Genomic DNA, 18,984 nt, shown 5'->3' on the forward strand with positions numbered 1-18,984 from the left:
TAGATGGCTCAGTAATTGTCAGGTTGGGGGCAGGCAATCATTTCCTGTGTGATCAGTGGCTCTGTGCCTACAAGGGTTTCATGCTGGGTCTAATGCTCTGCTGTCACAGTCTCGACATTATTAATAACTCTTGAACAAGGGATTCTGCATTTTCATTTTGCAACAGGTCCCACAGATTATACCCTGTCTGAGGTGGGCAGCCCCCTGGGTAGTTTCCTGGGGTGGCTACAGACATGTCGCCCACAGCTCTACTACCAAGCAGTTATGAGAAAGCAAACCTTAGGCCAAATTCCACCAAACAAATGATCTTTATTAGCACGCTGATGTGAAAAAAGAACCGCACAAGAACGTCTCATGCTCTGTGTTCGGGCCTCCAAGCAAGTGCCTCTTGGGAAAGGTTCAGCTGGAGGACGGTACTATGGTAGTCTGATGGCACAGCCAGGCCACCAACTGTCCCACAACGATACTCCATGGAGCGCAGGGACATGGTCTCAGTGGGCTTAGGGACCTTCCAAATGCCAACTGAGCAAACTAGGTGGGAAAAGGATTAATCCTACAACACCATCCATCGCCTTGGTGATACCCCATGAAGCATTTTAGGCAGGTCACCGCACAAACAAGAACATCACCCTTGTTTTATTCATGAGAAAAACATGGCAGGTGGGCGCCTCAGCCCTGCCGTCACGCCGCCCAGCTGTGAAGGGGCAAACCCGGGATCCGAACGCTGGTCCCGAGCTCCAGACACGGAGTTCTCCCGCAGATGTCGAAGTGAAAAGTATGAGAACTGGGGTAGCACAGCTCCTACCACTCACGGTGTCCCCAGCTCACCGCATGAGCTGTTGGGAGAGCCAGGGCCCTGCGTTCCTTTCCTCCCGGTGAGTTCCCGTCCTCCACACGCTCAGCCCAGCCCCCCACCCTGGGGAGCCCCGGCTCCTCTAGCGCGTGTTTCCTGCTTTCCTCCTCACTCAGTGCTTCCACACAACCCCTGGGACCGGGCACTGCCTCCTGTATTTGTCCTGGCCAAGGGACCGCGGGTACTGGGCTAATTCCCCAGCACCTCTGCTTTTTGCCTGCGCTTGCTGGGGCCCCTGTGAGGGTTAAATGCAGGCGGGTGTGCGTGCCTGGTGTGACGCCACACAGCTGGCCCTAATGGCCGGAGGAGGGGGTCGGTGCACGCCACATGACCACCAAGCCGGCTTTCTGAGACACAGGCCTATTCGTGTAAAAGAGCTTCTTCCCAAGCAGCAGCACACAGCAACACACCTGCTCCCTGCCCGGAAGACTGTGCAGACGAGATGTGGGCTTTCACAGTACTCACGTGAGCCTGGTGACAGAAACACCCGCCCTGCACTCAGAGCTCCCCGTGTGACAGGAACTGTGCCACGGAACTGAAAGACCAACCCTTTCCTGGCCCTTAAGAAACTCATAGTCTGGTAGAACAAAACAGATAAATCCAGAAAATTCAAGTATTTGCTGACCGCAGGACTTACACAGGGTGCTGGGCCCAAGAGGGACGTTGCCCTACTTGCATGCGGCTTCACGAGAACTGGTTGTAGTGGCTCTCTTCCGTCAAGTGGCTGTAACAAGCACGGAGAAGAGAGGTACAGAAGTGCAGTTTACGGAGACGAGTCCCAAAACCGAGAGGCCTGGCCCAGACACAGGGCAGCAGTCCAGGAAGGCTGCCTGGAGGAAGTCTCTTCAGCAGAACCAAGCAGGAGAAAGAGGCATGAACAGAGCGGGGGAGAGGAGCACACAGGCAGCAGGAACCCCACAGGCCAGGCACCAGACTGCTAATGGGCACAGCCAGAAGCTCTGGGGCTGGCTATCAGGGGAGAGGACGGGAGAGCTCACAGCAGGGCCTGTAAGAGAACAGCTTAGACGCCAGGCTTAGCCTATGGGCCCCATGAGGGCCATGGAGTCAGCACAGGCCACAGAGAGGTCGGAGATGTGTGCTTCCTCGCTAAAGAAAACTCGAAAAGCAGGCCTGCCAAGATAGCCCAGGGCGGGCAGAGACCAGAGGAGGTCAGCTGGGCCAGGAGCCAGGAAGCAGTCACAGGCCCTTAACTTGGAGAGCGGTGGTGGGGCAGCGAATGGGGCTGGACTGCGGACTTACTCTCCGGGCAGCCTTAGACTGAGAGAAGGGCGTGCAGATGGTGGAGTTTCTAGTATGGGAAACCAGACGAGTCATCAAAATGAACTGCTCAGGAAGGGCAGACTGGGATACAGGGTAGAGCACCAGCAAATCCCTATCTGGACCTGGGGCGCACGGGTGGCTCAATCATTAAGCGTCTGCCTTCGGCTCAGGTCATGATCCCAGGGTCTGGGATCGAGGCCCGCATGGGGCTCCCTGCTCAGTGGGAAGCCTGCTTCTCCCTCTCCCACTCCCCCTGCTTGTGTTCCCTCTCTTGCTGTCTCTGTCAAATAAATGAATAAAATCTTAAAAAAAAAGAAAAATCTGTATCTGGACCTATAAAGCTTAGGGAATTTCATAACTGACCAATTCAGCAGAGTTCCGAAATGTCTCAACCAAAGCCCTTGAAGGAAATGGGTATCACAATTCCAAATCTGTGAATTTTAGAAAGATGACAGAGCACATTGGTTATTACCTAACCCCTAGCAGGGCTGAAGACAGCAGTCCGGAGTGAAACACACTTACGCATCCACAAAGACACAGGAAAAGCCACACTGAGGAAAAGAGCCAAGTCTGCTAAAGGCCTCCTGGAAGTTTGAGTCAAATTTTGCCTCCAAAGGGTTCAAGACTTACTGCATTCTGCCAAAATGAGTTACAGGGAAACTTCTGGTTTTCATCTTTTCGGTTCTGGAATTGCAGACACAGGGTTATGGGCCTGTGTTAATTTCTATTACAGTTTACAGATTAGGTGAGAGGAAAAATCACAGAATATTTTTAAGGGGAAGTAGCTTTTTCGCTTCTGAACGCATCGCTGGAATCAGGTTAGCAAGAGCTCTTCAACCTTGCTCCCGGAGGACTCACTTTTATGAAAGCAAAACCAGGCTAATTACCTCGACAGAAGAGACTCCCGTGGTAAGTAGGAAGCTCGGGGGGCATGTGTGAGGAACAATCAGGTTTTATTTGAAGGCCACGGACACTTGATAGGAAGGAAAGGAAAGAGACAGTGGGTGTGGGGTGGATATCTCGGACCGGGACGGAACTCAGTTCTCTTATTTCACCCACAGCCCCCGAGGAGGAGGCATTATTAAGCTTCCCGGTTTGAATGGTGGAGAAAAACCCAGTGTTTTTAGGATTTAGCTGACATATTCCACACGACGTCGCATATGAGCTCCGCTGAATGGACAGCCTCTTCCTATGTGGGCATGTCCACGAGGCAGTGTGACCAAGCACAGGGCAGTGGCCCGCGATCCCAACTGTAGCATGTGTATGTGGCTCAGCATGGCCCACCCAGCCTCTCTGAACCTCAGTCTCCTCTTCTCGACAGAGGGCAGAATACATACTTTGTGGCGGTGGCGGCACAAGCGGGTGCAATTAATGGCGTTCCAGCATGGGCAACACTGGGCCAATATGCCCCAGAAAACACACAAAAGCCCAACTCCCAACCAAGACACAGAAAAAAACAAAATAAAAAGAACACTTACAACAGTTCTGTAGCATAAAGGCACCACAGTTTCTACTTCAAGGTCGAGGCGCCACTACCGCTCTACTGACCACAACATTCCTCCCAAGCCTGAGAATCTCACGTTCTAACAGACTTCCAAAGGCAAAGGAAAGGTTGAGCCCAGCAACTGATTTCTGTGAAATGGGGAATTCATACACGTGGGGAACTGAACGCGGATATGAATTCCAAATAGTAACACTACTGAACGTCATCACCAGCTAGATTCTATCGAAGCACCTGTGAAGGGCAAACTTCCAGATCTTTAGTTACTATGCAAACCAGTCCACTCTCTCATGATGCAGTGTCAGAAGCTATCACTGACTTTTTTTTTAAGATTTTATTTATTTGACAGAGAGAGAGATCACAAGCAGAGAGAGAGACAGAGAGAGAGAGGAGGAAGCAGGCTCCCTGCCTAGCAGAGAGCCCGATGTGGGACTCCATCCCAGAACCCCGAGATCAGGACCTGAGCTGAAGGCAGAGGCTTAACCCACTGAGCCACCTAGGCAGCCCCTGTCACTGACTTTCTTTATGCAAGCACCCTGTTCACACAAACCTGACCGAGCTGAAACAAAGGTCCCGTGTGTTCCAGGAGATTCCCAACGCAACTCTGGTTCCACAGCATCTGGAACTCGGCACAGCAAGACAGGCCCCTACTCCCATTCCCAGGCTGGGAATAATCAGTCTCCAGCGTCCAGGTCCTGGCTGGAGGAGAAGAATGACTGCCCGTCTGCCTTCGTAATTATTACAATTATTACACTTCATAATATTACACTGGATTCGATTTGGGGGAGGAGGACACTTTTTCTCCTACACTGCATTCTTCGAGTCCCATGGTTCTCAGTGTACGGCTGGTCTCTCCGGGCTCTGTGAGCTGCCCCCTCCGCTCTCTGTGTATCTATCTATGCAAGTTTAGCTTTTCCCTCATATATTTCCAACAACGTAAATGCAACAGATTGAATGCAGAAACAAAAATGAGAAGCCGGTTAACTCTATTACCCCAGACATTAAAATGTAAAACAATGCCTCTCACTAAATTTCTTTTATTTTGGAAAATGCGTTGTTCATAATGACGTGTTCCTATGTATGTGTTTATGATAGTTCTTTTAAAATACCACCACGGCTCACCCACGCTCCTGAGTACACACGCAGTAGAGGGAGGAGGCGGGCCTCGCAAGCTGAAAAAGGACCAGGCAGATGAACCGTGTTCCCAGGCAGCCTGCCTCTGCGTTCACACAATCCAGGATCTGGTACTGCCACCCCCCACCCCCAGCCCCATGATGAAGGTACTAAGTTAGCACCGCGAAGAAAAAATGAAGAACTCCTCTTATGAAGATGGCATCTCCCCACGTGAGCCCCTTGTAACTCACTGCTCGATCACTGCTCACTCAAAGCACATCAGCGACAAGGGAAATGCAGTTTCCCATTCGTGCTCGCAGCCTGCGCAAAGTCTGTGGAGTGACAGCCTGACTCAGTGAGACGGGCTGGGGAAGGCGGCCCCCTGCCCACCTACCTGGGAGCAGCCCCGAGACCCTGCAGCTGAGGAAAAGCCCCTCGCTCCGGCCAGCCTCGAAGGAAACGTGAAACCCTTCCTCCAGACCAGACGCCGCATGCGACAGGACGGGCCTTCTTTAGCCTCCATGTGATGGTTCGCAGCCGAGGAGAGAAATGAGGCCCCTCAGACTTCTCTCCAGGGTGGAGGCTCCCTCACACACGGGGGAGACAGCCAAGTAGCCACAGTCACACGTGGGCATGAAGGATCCTGATTTGTATTAAAAAGACCTGTGATGATTCTGTGTCTCGTGTGTCTGCACGGAGCCACATGCTGGAGACCCACATTCGGATGTATTTCTAAACAACCCACAACTTGATTTCACGTAGCGTTCAACAATGTAAGTGTTCACCCTTCACAGGGATGCTTCTCGGGGATGAACCTTTCCTTCTAGCAGTTTCCAAACACGAACCACATCCAGGATCACCTGAGTGCCTGGGGGTGCGCACACCCCGGCCCCCACCTGTGCTCCTTCGGCGGCACGGCGGGGACGGTGGCCTCAGGAATGTGATTTTCACCAGGTCTTCAAGGGCTCCTGCATGTGAGCCCTGCCCGGTCCCAGGAGAAACATGATTCCAGACTACTGTCTCCATGGCCCACATGACTTCCTCTCGGCAGAGACCCCGGACCCCGCAGTTTTGCTCACTTGGCCGCAGCTGCTCCAGGAGGCCACACGGGCCACCCGCACAGCTTGTCAGTGTGCAGCAGCCCCACGCTGGCAAACAAGTTCCTTTCTCTTGCCCCTTTTACCAAGAGCCTGGAGACTTCTGCATCCCCAGAGGGCAGGGGCAAAGCAGCCCTCTGCTGGGACCCTGGGCCTCTCTGCCCCTCGGCTTCCACATTGGCAGAAGAGGAACCCTAACAACCCGACCATCTCCAGGTCTCCTTCCCTGATGAGACCCGTGAGCCGAAGTTGTTCTTAAATTGCTGCACTTAGCTCTGAGCAGAATGTGAGAAGGACTGGAGAAAATAATAGGCTTTGTATAACTCCTCACAATTTTTATGAAATAACCTGGTTATCAGTGGTTTTGTGTCTGTCTTCCCCACCAGAACACGTGTTTCTGAGAGGGCAGGCAATGTACAGGTGCTCTGGAAGGATCTGTGGGATCGCTGAGGGAGATGCGGTGGAGTCGACGACGGTGGGGCAGAGAGAGAGAGATCTTCTCTACAAGATTATTTTTAGGAACATTTGACTGAGCTGGGTGAGCCCTGGAACCGGCTCCTCCTGTGCCCGGACACGTCTCTGCTAAACCCCAGAATCAGTGACCCCAGGTTGGTAGCTCACAATTAGCCAAGGTGGAAGCAATTACACTGTGGACGATTGGCAAATTCTACTTGAGGACAACTTCTAAGGGGTATGGGGAGCCGGCTGTTGGCCAGCACACCACAGCCGGGCATGAAGCGTCCAGGGAGAGCTCAGACCCCACGAGAGGAGAGGAGATCGCCCCACTTCAACATACCCACACTCAGTTCTGTCACTCTGACATTAAAGAGCGATCACTGTGCCATTTAGATGACAAATACGTTATCATGATATAGTCTTGATAATACCAGCGGCAACGACAGACCCTCTGGAATTATGCATGTAGCTCGTGATGCAGGAAGTTATTACACTCGAGTTGTGACTGTTCAACTCACCTCCGTAAGGCCAAGGCCCCGACTGGACAGACACGTGTTCTAGAACAAGATCACTACACGGCAAATTCTAGGGACTTTTCTGGGTTTTGCCATTAATGCTTCTTAGTTTCTCGTGTAGGACTTGAACCCAAAGATGACACCCAAGGTGGTGCTTGCCCTCAGCCCCCACGTGTTGCTCAAGACCGCCCATCTACTTCCCCCAGCACTCAGCTTTTGTGGTGCGGCCAAGCGAGGCAAACTACCAAAATATAAGGGAAAACCCTCTGTGCCTTGCCGCGGTCAGTCTTCCTCAACATCCTCAGCCCATCCTTCATTCTAGAGGCTTTCCTCCTCCTCCTCATCTTTTATGGACTCTAAAACAGCAAGGAGATCATTCTTCTTTCTCACACTTGGATTATAGTTCCTTTCCTTTACGATACCAGGCAGGCTTTATATCTTTGGGTAAAATACATTAAGTGGAAGCAAAGACCAATACGACAGCCCCATGCTGGCTTGCGGAGGCAACCACATCTCTGGATATGTGCTTTGCCTCTCAGGGCAGTGTGGGCATGGCTAGCTGCGTTCAGGGTCACTGATGGAGGGTCTTAGAAGGCCATCAGAAAATACTACCTCTGGTAACCAAAGAATCAGCAGACCTCTGCGGAGTACATACACTATGCTACCACTGTACTGACCCATGGAGCACAGATTAATAACACAAGCCATCGATGTGGGGAGGATTAGGAGCAGTTCCAGGCTCTGCTCTTGGATTTCATGGTGTTCCCAGATTGTTGGACCTGCTCACGTTTTGTCCCGGCTGAATCCGTCCTATCAGGGGAGAGGCTGGAGAGCCTCGGGGGTGGAAGTTCTGACTGCCGGAAGGGGTCCCGGCTGGGATGTCAGGGAGAGGAGCCCCTGCGGTGGTGGAGGATACAGGAAGGGAGCCTGAAAGGGCGTCTCCAGCTGCTGCCGTTCATCACGGGCAGCTTTTCGTGTGGGAGTGGGAGGCAGGATGCTGGGCTGTCCGTGCTGTCTATTCAGCATGCAGAACCAGAGAAGAGACAGCTTGTGGTTACCTGCCGGCTGCCCAAATGATTGCAGGTGGAACCAGACTTAAAGGGTGGGGCAGGTTCCTGAACTAAGAAGGATTTGCTAAGCTTCCTCTGCGTAGCCCGAGAGAAGCTGTTTTCTCGTGGCTGGGTGTGGTCAGCTCTGAGAGTGCACTGCCACGTGACGGCGACCAGAGGCAGGGAAAGCTGTGTGGGTATGGAGTAGGCTGATCCAAGAAAGAGAGAACTGTATGGTGTCCTGGAAGGGACAGGATACAGAAACTAAGAAGACCCAGATTCCAGAACTTTCTGCCCCTGAGTAGCTTGTCACTTTGGCAAAGCACACACCTCTCTGGGCTTCATTTATCACCTCTACAGTGGAAACATGTGCCCAATTTCATAGAGGGTTGCATAAAGTTGAAATCGGACAAGGCTTAAGAGAGTAAGTTTTACAGGCTATAAAGCAATGCCTGACAAATTCTTCCTCTTTGGAGGAAAAAAATCTTATGGAAAACTGATTAACAACTAATTTCAGAAAGTAAAACAAGAGGCAGGAAAACAGAAACTCATGGAGACCCAAAATACAACCAACTAACAGGCATTCTGTTCTTCCGGCCCGGGAAGATGCCACCTCCTGGAAAAACTGAAATACTGATGCGGGTTTTTTTTGCTCAGCACAATGCACCTTTATTGAGCCTCGAGTTAGCCATGGCGGAGACCAAACAACTCCCTGGGCAAACGCCAACCCCTCGTGAGAGGAGAGCGGAGGCGCCGGGGAAGTCTGTGGGGACGCCTAGGCGAGCCCTCCCTGCACCCGACGGAGCGGAGCTGGTGGGTCGCGCGCCCTGCGCGCCGCTGCCGGATGGTTCCCCCAGTTCAGCTCAGGAGAGAAGCTGGGCTCCACAGAGGCCCTGGTAAAACTCAGGAGAGACACACAGAGGTTACCTGGAAACTATACTGTTGCTGGAAACAGCTTTTGGGCTTTGGGTGGGTATTCGGAGAGCATCCAAAGGGGGGGCTGGGCCAGGACGGGGAAAGAAGTGAGCTGGAGCAGCGGCCAGCGCTGTCAGGGAGGGGCAGTTACAGCTGGCCTCTGGGCAGGGGTGGGGTGGGGGTGGGAGACAGGTGAGCACTAAAGGACAGGAGGGCCACCTGGCTCTGCCCATGAACCAGAAAAGGCAGTCTCGGCTCACACAGACCCAGTGGCAACCAGGGGACAGTCTGCAGTGGGCTCATGGCAGGGGAGGCACCCCCACCCCGGGCCCTGGTGCTGACCTGACCTTGTTGTCCCCCTCTGCAGAGAAGGGAGGACATGCGAGCACCAGGAGGCAGAGGGCCGACTCTGCCCAGGGAAGGGGGAGAAGAATACTGAGGGAAAACATCTTCCAGAGAAAAGAACATCTGGGTTGAAGAGTGGAAAATGTGCCCCCCACCTTCCTCCTCCTCCCCCTTCCATCCCAGGAAGGAGTGGGGACAGGGAGAGACACTGGCTATACCTCCCACCCCCTTCCACAGCTTACTCTCAATTTAGTTTTCACTTCACTTCAAGTGATAGGAACATAAAGTCATTCTTCTGTTACTCATCACATCAGCAAACACAGCAGCCAGTTCACAACACTGCTTTTCTGGGGGTCAGTGGGCCAAATGGGCTCCAGCCCCATGCCTCACACTTTGTCCCCAAGGGGTAGTCACAGCCTGTCAGCATCACCCTTCACCCGGCCAGCTGTCTCCATGGGAACCCACGGGGCTCCAGGCTCCGAGGGGCCTGCCTTCGATAGGGGGGCCAGGTCCTGCCCTTTCACCTTGTGTCCCTGCCCAACCGCAGTCCCCCAGTGCCCTGTGTGCTCTTCCTTAAGAGGATTCAGGGCCAACTCCCAAGGCTGTTATGGGGGTCATGTGAGATGGGGGCGCTAGCTGGGGTCCCTGCGGTCAACAGCTCCTCTTCCTCCAGCATCCACAATGGGACAGGCTCTGACCTCAGGGATGGGGGCACACTGGGAGATCGGCCCAGTCCAGCCCACAGGGGACTGCTTCCCTCGGCAGGGAAGGGCAATGAGAAGGCACTACCGGATCACTGAGGACAGTGGCTGAGGGGCTGCGGGGAAGAGCATGGGCTCCACAGTCACCATGCTCAGCACACAGGCTATGGGATTCCCAGTACGTTACTCAACCTCTCTGCTGTTCCATTTTCTCAACTCTCAACAGGGACAGAACAATACTTACCGGATGGCGCTGATAAGACTAAAGAAGGGAGTTTAACTCTACACAACGTCTGGCCCCATCCACTTTAACTAATAATGATCATCGTAACAATAAGGAATGTGGGCAGTATTATGGTGGGACAGCACGGGGTGGGACAGAAATGAAAGGCTTGGCAGAAAGACCAAATCCAGTCTGAAGGTGGGAGAAGAGGCTAGAGGGTCAGGGGCAGTTTCTTGGAGAGGACATCTGAGCTTGGACCCAAAGAAGACCTTGTGTGCAGTTTTCCCCTTGATTTGCTATTTGGCTAGACAGACAGGACTCCACGCGGTCTCGTCTAGCCCACACCTCCAGCTCCTGGGCAATAGCCTCCTTCCCTCCTGGCCACTGTGCTGCAGGGACCTCGGAGAGCCAGGCTGCTGCGGGCCCCCGAGCATAGACAATAACTCTGGGGAGCCCTTGGTGGCAGAAGCTGGGATGGCCATTCCAGAAGCAGGATCACATGCTCTGAAAGCCGCAGGCCCAAGCTCCTGCCACCTGGGGCCAGCAGGGTTCCTGGGAGCAGCCACATCTCTACCGTGGCTCACGGCCACGGACAGGTCCAGGGCTGCTCCATAGACCCTAGTGACCGATATGCGGACCCCGCGAGTCCTTCATTGGGGCACCTGCAGGTCCAGCCAATATACTGGCTCTGCCTTAGGGTTGTTAACACTGTTCAGGAGACAAGGTTGCCACCCTGTTCCCAAAATAAAATGGCCCAAAACCCACTCACCAACTGCTTTCTACAATTGTGCTAGTAAGTCCTATCTGTGATTAGTAAAGACTACGGAGTGGCTCCTTTAATTCAGCCAAGCATCAGTTCTGACTCTTGTCTTCCAGCACGTTCCTTCGGTGGACTATACAACCTCCTATTGATATCGGAATTACGGAGCTGAACCACGGTCACGACCAGAGCCTTCGAGCAGAGCAGAGTTAACAAGCCGCCCGGACAAGAGAGGGATTTTTATCTACTTGAAGGCATCTGTGATTACTCCAGGGCTTTTCCAATTCAAAGACTCAGTGGTAAATTTTGATTGCTAAACCGAAAGGCAGATCACTAAATAACTCAGACAGCCTCTTCCCGTTTGCCAAGTGAGCGAAGCTTCCGTTTACATGTCACACTGACTGCAGACTTACCGAGGTCGATAAGAATCGCATGCTGTTGGGAGGTGAGCCGTTTTAAGAGTTCTTTGTATGGCGTGTCCTTTGGCTGCTGTTTACTGGGAAACTGGTGTTGAAGGCGGTATTGCTCTGCTAGGAATTTCCAGATTTCCCCCCGGAGATGACGTGGCACACCTACGGGGAGGAGGGGTGGCAGAAAGTATATTTCATGCTCAGAGAACAAATAATGAGTTAAATTTCTTTCCATTGACCCGGCCTCTTGTTCCATATGGATTGACAGCATTGAAATGAAAAGGAAGCAACCAAAAGTCTGTTCTGTCTACTACTCCCCTTCTTCCCTCCGTCATTCCCCCATCATTCCCCTACTTCCCCAGCCTCTCACTTTCCTTCCAGCTCTCAAATGCATACTGTGTTCGGACGGAGCTAGACTCAGCAGGGCATGAACTGGCGAATGGCACAAGCCCCTATCTGGTGCCATTAGTAACATTCTAAGGAAAGACGTCGGGCGCATGAAGTTACAGTGCACAATGTCTCGTACAAGAGACGTGAGCTGAGTGAGGGGGTTCGGATGAAGGAGAGCAAGAGGTCATGGAATACTTCACTTGTGCCAAGATGTCAGAGCGTGGGAGGGAAGAGAGAAGATGAGTCGCAGGAAGAAACCAGAAATGTTTCCAAGCCTCGGGCATGGCACGCACGCATGGAGGAAGCAGGTGGCCGTCAGGCTGGAAGGGTTTTATTAAGAGGCGAGATTAAGGGTAAGCAACCTGCACCTTATTTGGCAGCTCTGGGGAGCTATGGAATGTTTCCGAGCTGGGGAGGGAGCGGCCTAATTGGGGAATACTGCTTAGACCCCGTGTGCCAGGTGGGTGGAGATAGGGAGGAGAGGCTGGACACCGTCCACATAAATGTGCCTCAGGGAACATTCAACCAGGACCTGAAAACAATAGAAGCTTTCCAAGAGCCGCTACTCCGTGTTTTAAATACACTGATTTGAATACTCCAAGTGATTCAAAGAGGCATCTGAAGTGTCATATGAAAAGTTCTCTTAAAGCCAATGATGTTATTTAAGGCAAACTTCAGCGGCAAAAGTGATGGTTTAGATTCAAAACTTTTTGGTTCACCATTCTGCTGTTGTTACGAGGCCCAAACGCAGACATGGGGAGAGAAGGGAGCCTGCAGAGTAAGACACCAAATCTTTCTCATTTCCCACAGGAGCTCTCTTGAGAGAAAAGGAAGCTCTGATTTAGGGACTGAGCTTTCCTTCCATTCAGGAAAAACTGTGACTGCTTTGTACACTTCCTGCTACTCAGGGTGCCTGCCCAGGAAGACGGCTTCCCTGGCTTTCCACTGGCCATGCGTGAGAGAAGTCTCACCAGCGGGTGACATTCACCGTGAGGTCACCGGGCACTGCCAGCATTCTAAGCACTCTGTCACCCCCACGACCTGCTGAGGGAAACAGGGCAATGATCCTCATGGTAAAGACAAGGAAACTGAGGCCAACAAGCACAGATCCCTCACCGGAGATCAGCCAGCCGCTGGTTCGGAGCAGAGCCGAGAAAGGGACTGCTGTTTCTCTCTTCAGGTCTTCCCTGTCACAACAGTCAGACAAGCTGCTACTGGAAAAATGTATGTTGTGTTCCTGCCTGGCAGTTAGTAATAAAATCATCGTGTGTGGCTCTGAACCAGAGAACAACCAAGGTCGTTTATTATTACCAAATCCATAAGGAACTATTTAGAATACTCAGCTATCTCTTAGAAATTCTCTAGGTGGGGCGGCTGGGTGGTTCAGTCGGTGAGGCATCTGAATCTTGATCTCAGCTCAGGTCTTGATCTTGGGGTTGTGAGTTCAAGCCCTGCACTGGGCTCCACGCTGGGCATGGAGCCTACTTAAACAAACAACACTTAAGGTATAGTAAGTAATTTGATTTTCCCCTTACACATACCAGATGTAAAAGAATAAAAAAGGTGAACCTGTGGGAGAAACCCAGGGCCACACTCCCCATGTAGTGGGTTGAGCGGCGGCCCCCCAAAATGTATGTCCACATCCTAACCCCCAGAACAAGGGAACGTGATTTGGAAAAAGAGTTTTTAGAGACTATAATGAAGGCCTTGAACTGAGATCATCCCGGTTCTGGAGCGGCCAAGAGGAACAGGCAGTGTGTCCAGAAGGCAGAGACGGCAGTGATGCAGCCCCAGGTCACTGACAGCCCCCGCCAGCGGCCAAGAGCAGCCCTGCAGGCACCTCCCCTCCAGACCTCCGTCCTCCAAGAGTGGGAGAGGAAATAATTCTGTTGTTTTAGCCACCCGTTTTGTAATCATTTGTTACAGCAGCAACAGGAAGGTAATATACCCTGACGTCTGCCTTTTTATGTTATTCCATTCCTTCTCTCCCTGTCTCCGCTCAGAGGATTACCTTACGCTGCGAATACACATGCACACGCATGTGCAAGCCCCCAACATTTCAAACTATATTAGAAGCAAATGTGGCTTGAAAAACACTCAAAGTGTTAAGTGATTTATAGTGGGGCTTTTCACCAAGTATTTTTTTCAGACTGGGAAATTTTCCCAAGGTATGAGATGACCAATTTCCTCTTATTACTAAACCATTCCCATTATCTTATCAGACCTTTATCTTTTGGAGGAAAAGATACTGCTTGTGTCATCAGACAATACCACATATTCTGGTATTGAAGAGAGCTTAGGTTTTGTGATTTAAAAACAAAGAGTCATGCGAGTTGGAGCCAGTGCCTTTGCTGAGAAAGACCTGGCACCCCCTTCCCCAGGCTCAGTTAACCTCCACTCATAACCCAGTCTTACCCCGGGGCTGTAGGCAGGGTTCTGCGTGGATAGGACGCCGCTTTCCCCCAAATGCGAATACCTTTTTATTTTTACTGACTTTAAAAGTAATTTGTGCTCACCACTTTTTTTAAAAAAGCCCTTATAAAAACGCAAAAGATATAAAGAAAGTGAAAAACCACTCAGAACTAGAGTGAACATATAATTCACCACCCAAAGTAGGAAGCTCTTGAAAGCGAAGGGAGAAAGGTATTCATTTTACAGTCATCCCGCCTATTACTTGGATATCTGCAAATGTGTCATGCGTGGCTTCCTACATTCGTACGTGGACACAGAAATACACGGCTGTATGTGAGACCGCGCACTACTTACCTCAGACAGCTTCCGCGTCAGTCATTATAAACCGACTGCATCGTTTTCAAGGACTATGGCATAGGATGGGCACATGGTTGGGGTTTTGGGGTTCTGTTTTGGTTTCTGACTCTCCAATGCCACAATAAGCATTCTCCCTACTGCAGTGCATTTCTGACTGATTAATTTCTAGACTAGGTTTCTAGACGTGGTGTTGCTGGATCAAAGGTAAGGAGTGTTTGCTTCTGGCCCTTATTGCCAATTGCTCAGGTGGCCTTTTCATAATCTCCTTCCTAAAAAGTATGCTCTGGTTCATAAAGTTCTACTTTGCTATCTTTAGGGAAATCATTTAAGCCCAAACTAAGCTTTGAGTTATTTAAAACTCCACAGAATTATTCTTCCTTCTCCCAAGGTGACACCTTAATCCTGCTGCGTTGATCCAGTTCTAACTGGGAAAGCTCAGAACTCCCTTTCTCTGTGTCTTCCGGATCCTTAGGTCATTAGAAGGGCCTCATCACCCCCCCAGGACTGTCTCCTAAAGGCTCTGCGTAACCTGGCCTCTACCTAAACGGCCAAAGGGGTGGTTCTGATTTAATCTCCTTTTTTAGTCTGAGCTACAAGATGGACCGTGGGCATTTGTTCGGAGTCATTATGTCTTATGTATTGAAACCAGCTGAAAAACTGACAGAGCCCTTGGTGCACTTAGAAATACGGAGTTCCTGCCTCAGAAGGCGATATGGCCATGTCCGCGGATCCAAAGGGAATTCCAGGTTTGGCTCACCTCTGCATACAAACTACACGATCACCTATCCCAAACCTCACTACACAGGCTCCAGACGCCCCGAGTGCTTCCGTCAGGTTCCCCTTGTAAAACGCATAATGGAAACCACCATATCCAGATGCTGGGCTTCTGAGAAACTCCAACATTTGGAATGGCTGTTACAGACCCATGTGATACCTTTAGTGGAAGCAAAGCCACCTAGGGACCATCATGCCGTCAACGGTGGAAAGGGAAAGAATAGACTCATTTCCTTCTCTGCTGTTTCCTTTTTCCAGACAGCAATCTGGGGCCATTTGGTGCAGTGCTAAGCCTCCAGCAACCACTAAGGGCACAAAGAATGTGAGAACTGGAAGAGAGTTGTGAGACCCTCAGTATGGTCTATGCCTCTCATTCTAGCAGCCAGGAGGCCTGTGCCCAAAAAGGCGAGGACACCTGCTGAATGTCACATGGGGAGCCACTGGCCAGCTTGGAGCCTGACTATTCACCACCCACCACATTTCTGATCTCTGAGAAGAGGACTGTCGAGGCAAGTTTAACCACAGGTAGTGTGGCAGTGAGAACTCCAGTAGACGGTTGTGTGTGCAGCTCTGTGGCCCTAGGCGCATTACAACTGCTTCCTTATCCATAGGAAGGGGAAAGTCATAACTAGTAATAACCTCTTATTACTAAAACAGGTGCTGTGAAATTCAGATAAAGGTCAAATAATGCCTGTAGGAGGCTATAGAAAACTGCTTTGCCCCACTGTCTTAGAGATGAATTACACTTGTGTAACTTCTTCCACTGAGCTGCTAATAAAGTCAGAAGAAAACTGTAAGCTTCATACATATTTGTAAAGCTTGGTCTGAATTCTTGGTTATTCATGACTGCATTGACCAGAACTCAGTGATCACTAGATCAGACTCCAAAAGTCTCTGATCTTGCCAGCAGATGCTAATATATATTTACTTAAAAGAAACAGTTGAACACTAATCTTCAAGGTTAAGATGTAAAACTGAGCTACTCAAACTCACTGTGATGAAGGACCAGTTTTTGTTTTCTTTTGAAGTGTTCCAATCCACCACTGATACTTTTATAAAATACACTAAAAGTGAATTTATAGAAAAAATGAAACAAGAAAAAAAAGACTGACACAACAGAAGTCCACTTTTTTTTTTCTTTTAAGGATTACCCTCATCAAATTGCTGGAAAAGTTCCTAAATGCTTTGTCTCAAGTTCTATGCTTAGGCGTCGCGTGTGGACTGGCGCACAGTCAGCAGACCGCACTGAATAACAGCAAATACTGCCCACCCACCTGGGCCTCCCAGGACAGCAGGCATGTGCAGTGGGCTTCCAGGGATCAGCTTATCTACTGCTCAAAGCGATCACTGTCAACACCCACATTCACACATGGGGAAAGTGGGGCACAGGGAAGTCAAACCATTTGCCTAAGATCACACGGCAGATCAGTAGGGCTGGGATCTAGACCTGGGACTACCTGTCTGAAGTCCGCACAAAACGCTGTGTTCTCTGTCTTGAGAGTGTTCAGAGAGAAGCCTGTGCAATCGGTTTTCACTTTACCATTTAATTCAGAGTATGTCATCATTACCAGGTTGTAGGCAACCAAGCCCTGTTTTCCTATTTTCTTCCTGTTATCTGGGCTTCTGGGCATTTCAATTCATTAAGAGGAATCCTAAAGGTGATAAAACTTACATCAGTTAAGATATCTGGAAACAGATTAGGGAAAGACATGGTAACTAGGACAGAAATGGCCACCAAAATTAGACTTGAACATTTTTTTTTTTTTAATCCATACTTCTCCCCAATCATCAGTTCGAGGTAAGGACAGCTGGACAGATTTCCCACAAAGCTTACCTTGCCCAACAGCTGAATGCATTTTCTCCATGTCAAACTTAATTTTTGATCTTCCTGGAGTGCTAAGCATCTTTTCCCACACTGTGGTTACTTCTTTAAGACAAGGAGTGATTTCCTCATAATCCAGCTTTAGGCGCTTGTTCAGCAGGTCATTTTCAGAGGCTAGAAGAGATCATTTAAGAACACACCTTAGAGAGAATGCCACAGCTGCCTACTCACATGTCACCGCTGAGATGCTGAGCGGTTACAGTGAGCTAGCTTACTCCCCATTTTCCTTTAACTTGGAAAACACTAAATGCATGTAAGAGGTACCCTTGATCTCTCTTGCCCTTTCATTGGCTCTACTCCCGAAATATGCCTCCATCTGTCCAGTTCTAGCAATCTCCACAGCTGCCCTATTAAACTACAAATACCTCAAGGACAGGAGCTCTGTGTGAAAATCCCTTGTGTCTGGCATGGTTAGAGACCAACAAAATTTATTCATCTGAGCCAGGAGAGACACCCCCCACCCCAAGGAAAGTTCCTCCTTGTTTAGAGCCAAACCTCCTTAGGTAGATTCTACTTAGTCATGTTTCTGCTTCCTGCAGCTCAACAGAAGAAATCTGCCCTTTTCATAGGACATCACCCCAAATACACGATTATTATTTCCCACCAACCTTATTCAGCCTAAACCGCATTAAGGGTTGTACCTAAATTACCAAAACGGGGAGCGGGGAGGGGAGGGGGAATCAATATAGGAAAAGTTTAACTTGACAATTCTTAGGATTAGATCGGACAACTTCACTGCCATCCAAAACCACTCTATCCTATTTTGACACAGGGGTAATGTCAGCCCCCAAATCCACTCCACCTCATGTCTCGGATCCTGACTACGAGTTTATTAGGACAATAGATAGGAGGCATAGCTAAGTATAAGCCAATACCTAGGCTTCTGCAGAACTGATCAACTACTGCCTTTTACAATATAATAAGCAAAGACTAAGTCCTCAGTACTCTATATTTAGCAACATTTTATCCTAATGACTCTGAGGCAGGGTTCTGGGTGAGAAAACCGAGGCACAGAGGCTGAGTAGCGCCTCCACGGTCCTCAGCAGGAGGGGGAGGGGCCTGCGGTCCTGCCCTTGCCCTTCTCCACTGCCCAGCATGGTTTGCTGTTATTATATAGTTTTTCTAGGACGAGGCATGTATCTATCAGAGGCCTTAAATGTTTGACAGAATCCAGTGGAGGTTTCTAGGCCTAGAGTTTTCCGAGTGAAAGATTTTCAACACGAATGTGATCTCTTTAACAGATACAGGGCCATTCAGATCTTTTTCTCCTCATTTCAGTTTTGGCAAATTGCACATTTCACGAAGTTCGTGCATTCCGTCTAAGCTGTTCAGTTTCCTGGCATAAAGTCATTCTTAGTCCTAGAGACACTGACAAGTCAATGCAAACATCTCATGCGTCTGTCCCCCCTCCATCCCCCTGAAAGCACATTTTCTCTCCCCACCCCAGCCCCACGTTATTCAGGAGAGGAGGCTCCGACTCTGCCCAGGGCCATAGAAGTAGCAGGTGCTGGAGGCAGGACCTACCTGAAGACCCCCGGCTTACCCACTACACTTCTGAACCCCAGTGCCTATTATTTTTAAGATGGGAATTATGCTACCGTACTGAGTTGCTCTGATGAGGATTAAAGGAGATGAGATAGACTCAACACCCACAAAATGTCTACTAATCAGGAAGTGCTCACAAATTATCAAAAATATAAAGGCAAATAAGGAAAAGCATAAAACATTGCTTTGCAAATTTAGTGCTAGAACATGAAATAAAATATTTTCTTTTTCCACATTAGAAATTGAGCAAAGGCTGGCTCCATTAATCTGGTTAATACTCCCCTAACGGTAAGACCTTACTCCTCGGATGTGCAGATTATGTACTTAACTGACCCAATTACCGCCTTCAAGTACAAATGCATCAAAAGATGTGCTGAAAAGTACTGCAGAGCTCCCTCGCCCAGC

The 18,984-nt window shown here is 50.1% G+C and overlaps 1 protein-coding gene across 7 annotated transcripts in view; it reads right to left on the reverse strand.

Moving 5' to 3' along the window:
* The window catches only part of LOC111149365 (TBC1 domain family member 1), a 230,476-nt gene that overhangs the window by 23,323 nt on the left and 188,169 nt on the right, over positions 1 to 18,984 (reverse strand). For all 7 annotated transcript variants that reach the window (XM_022506376.1, XM_022506374.1, XM_022506377.1 and 4 more), the window contains 2 exons: positions 16,987 to 17,148; positions 11,223 to 11,381 (listed from right to left, as the gene is read on the reverse strand). In XM_022506376.1, the coding sequence (XP_022362084.1) occupies positions 11,223 to 11,381; positions 16,987 to 17,148 (321 nt within the window). The remainder of the gene's footprint in view (positions 1 to 11,222; positions 11,382 to 16,986; positions 17,149 to 18,984) is intronic.

This window comes from Enhydra lutris, unplaced genomic scaffold (genome assembly GCF_002288905.1).
Source record: "Enhydra lutris kenyoni isolate GAN:26980312 unplaced genomic scaffold, ASM228890v2 scaffoldscaffold21, whole genome shotgun sequence".
Taxonomy (NCBI): Eukaryota; Metazoa; Chordata; class Mammalia; order Carnivora; family Mustelidae; genus Enhydra; species Enhydra lutris.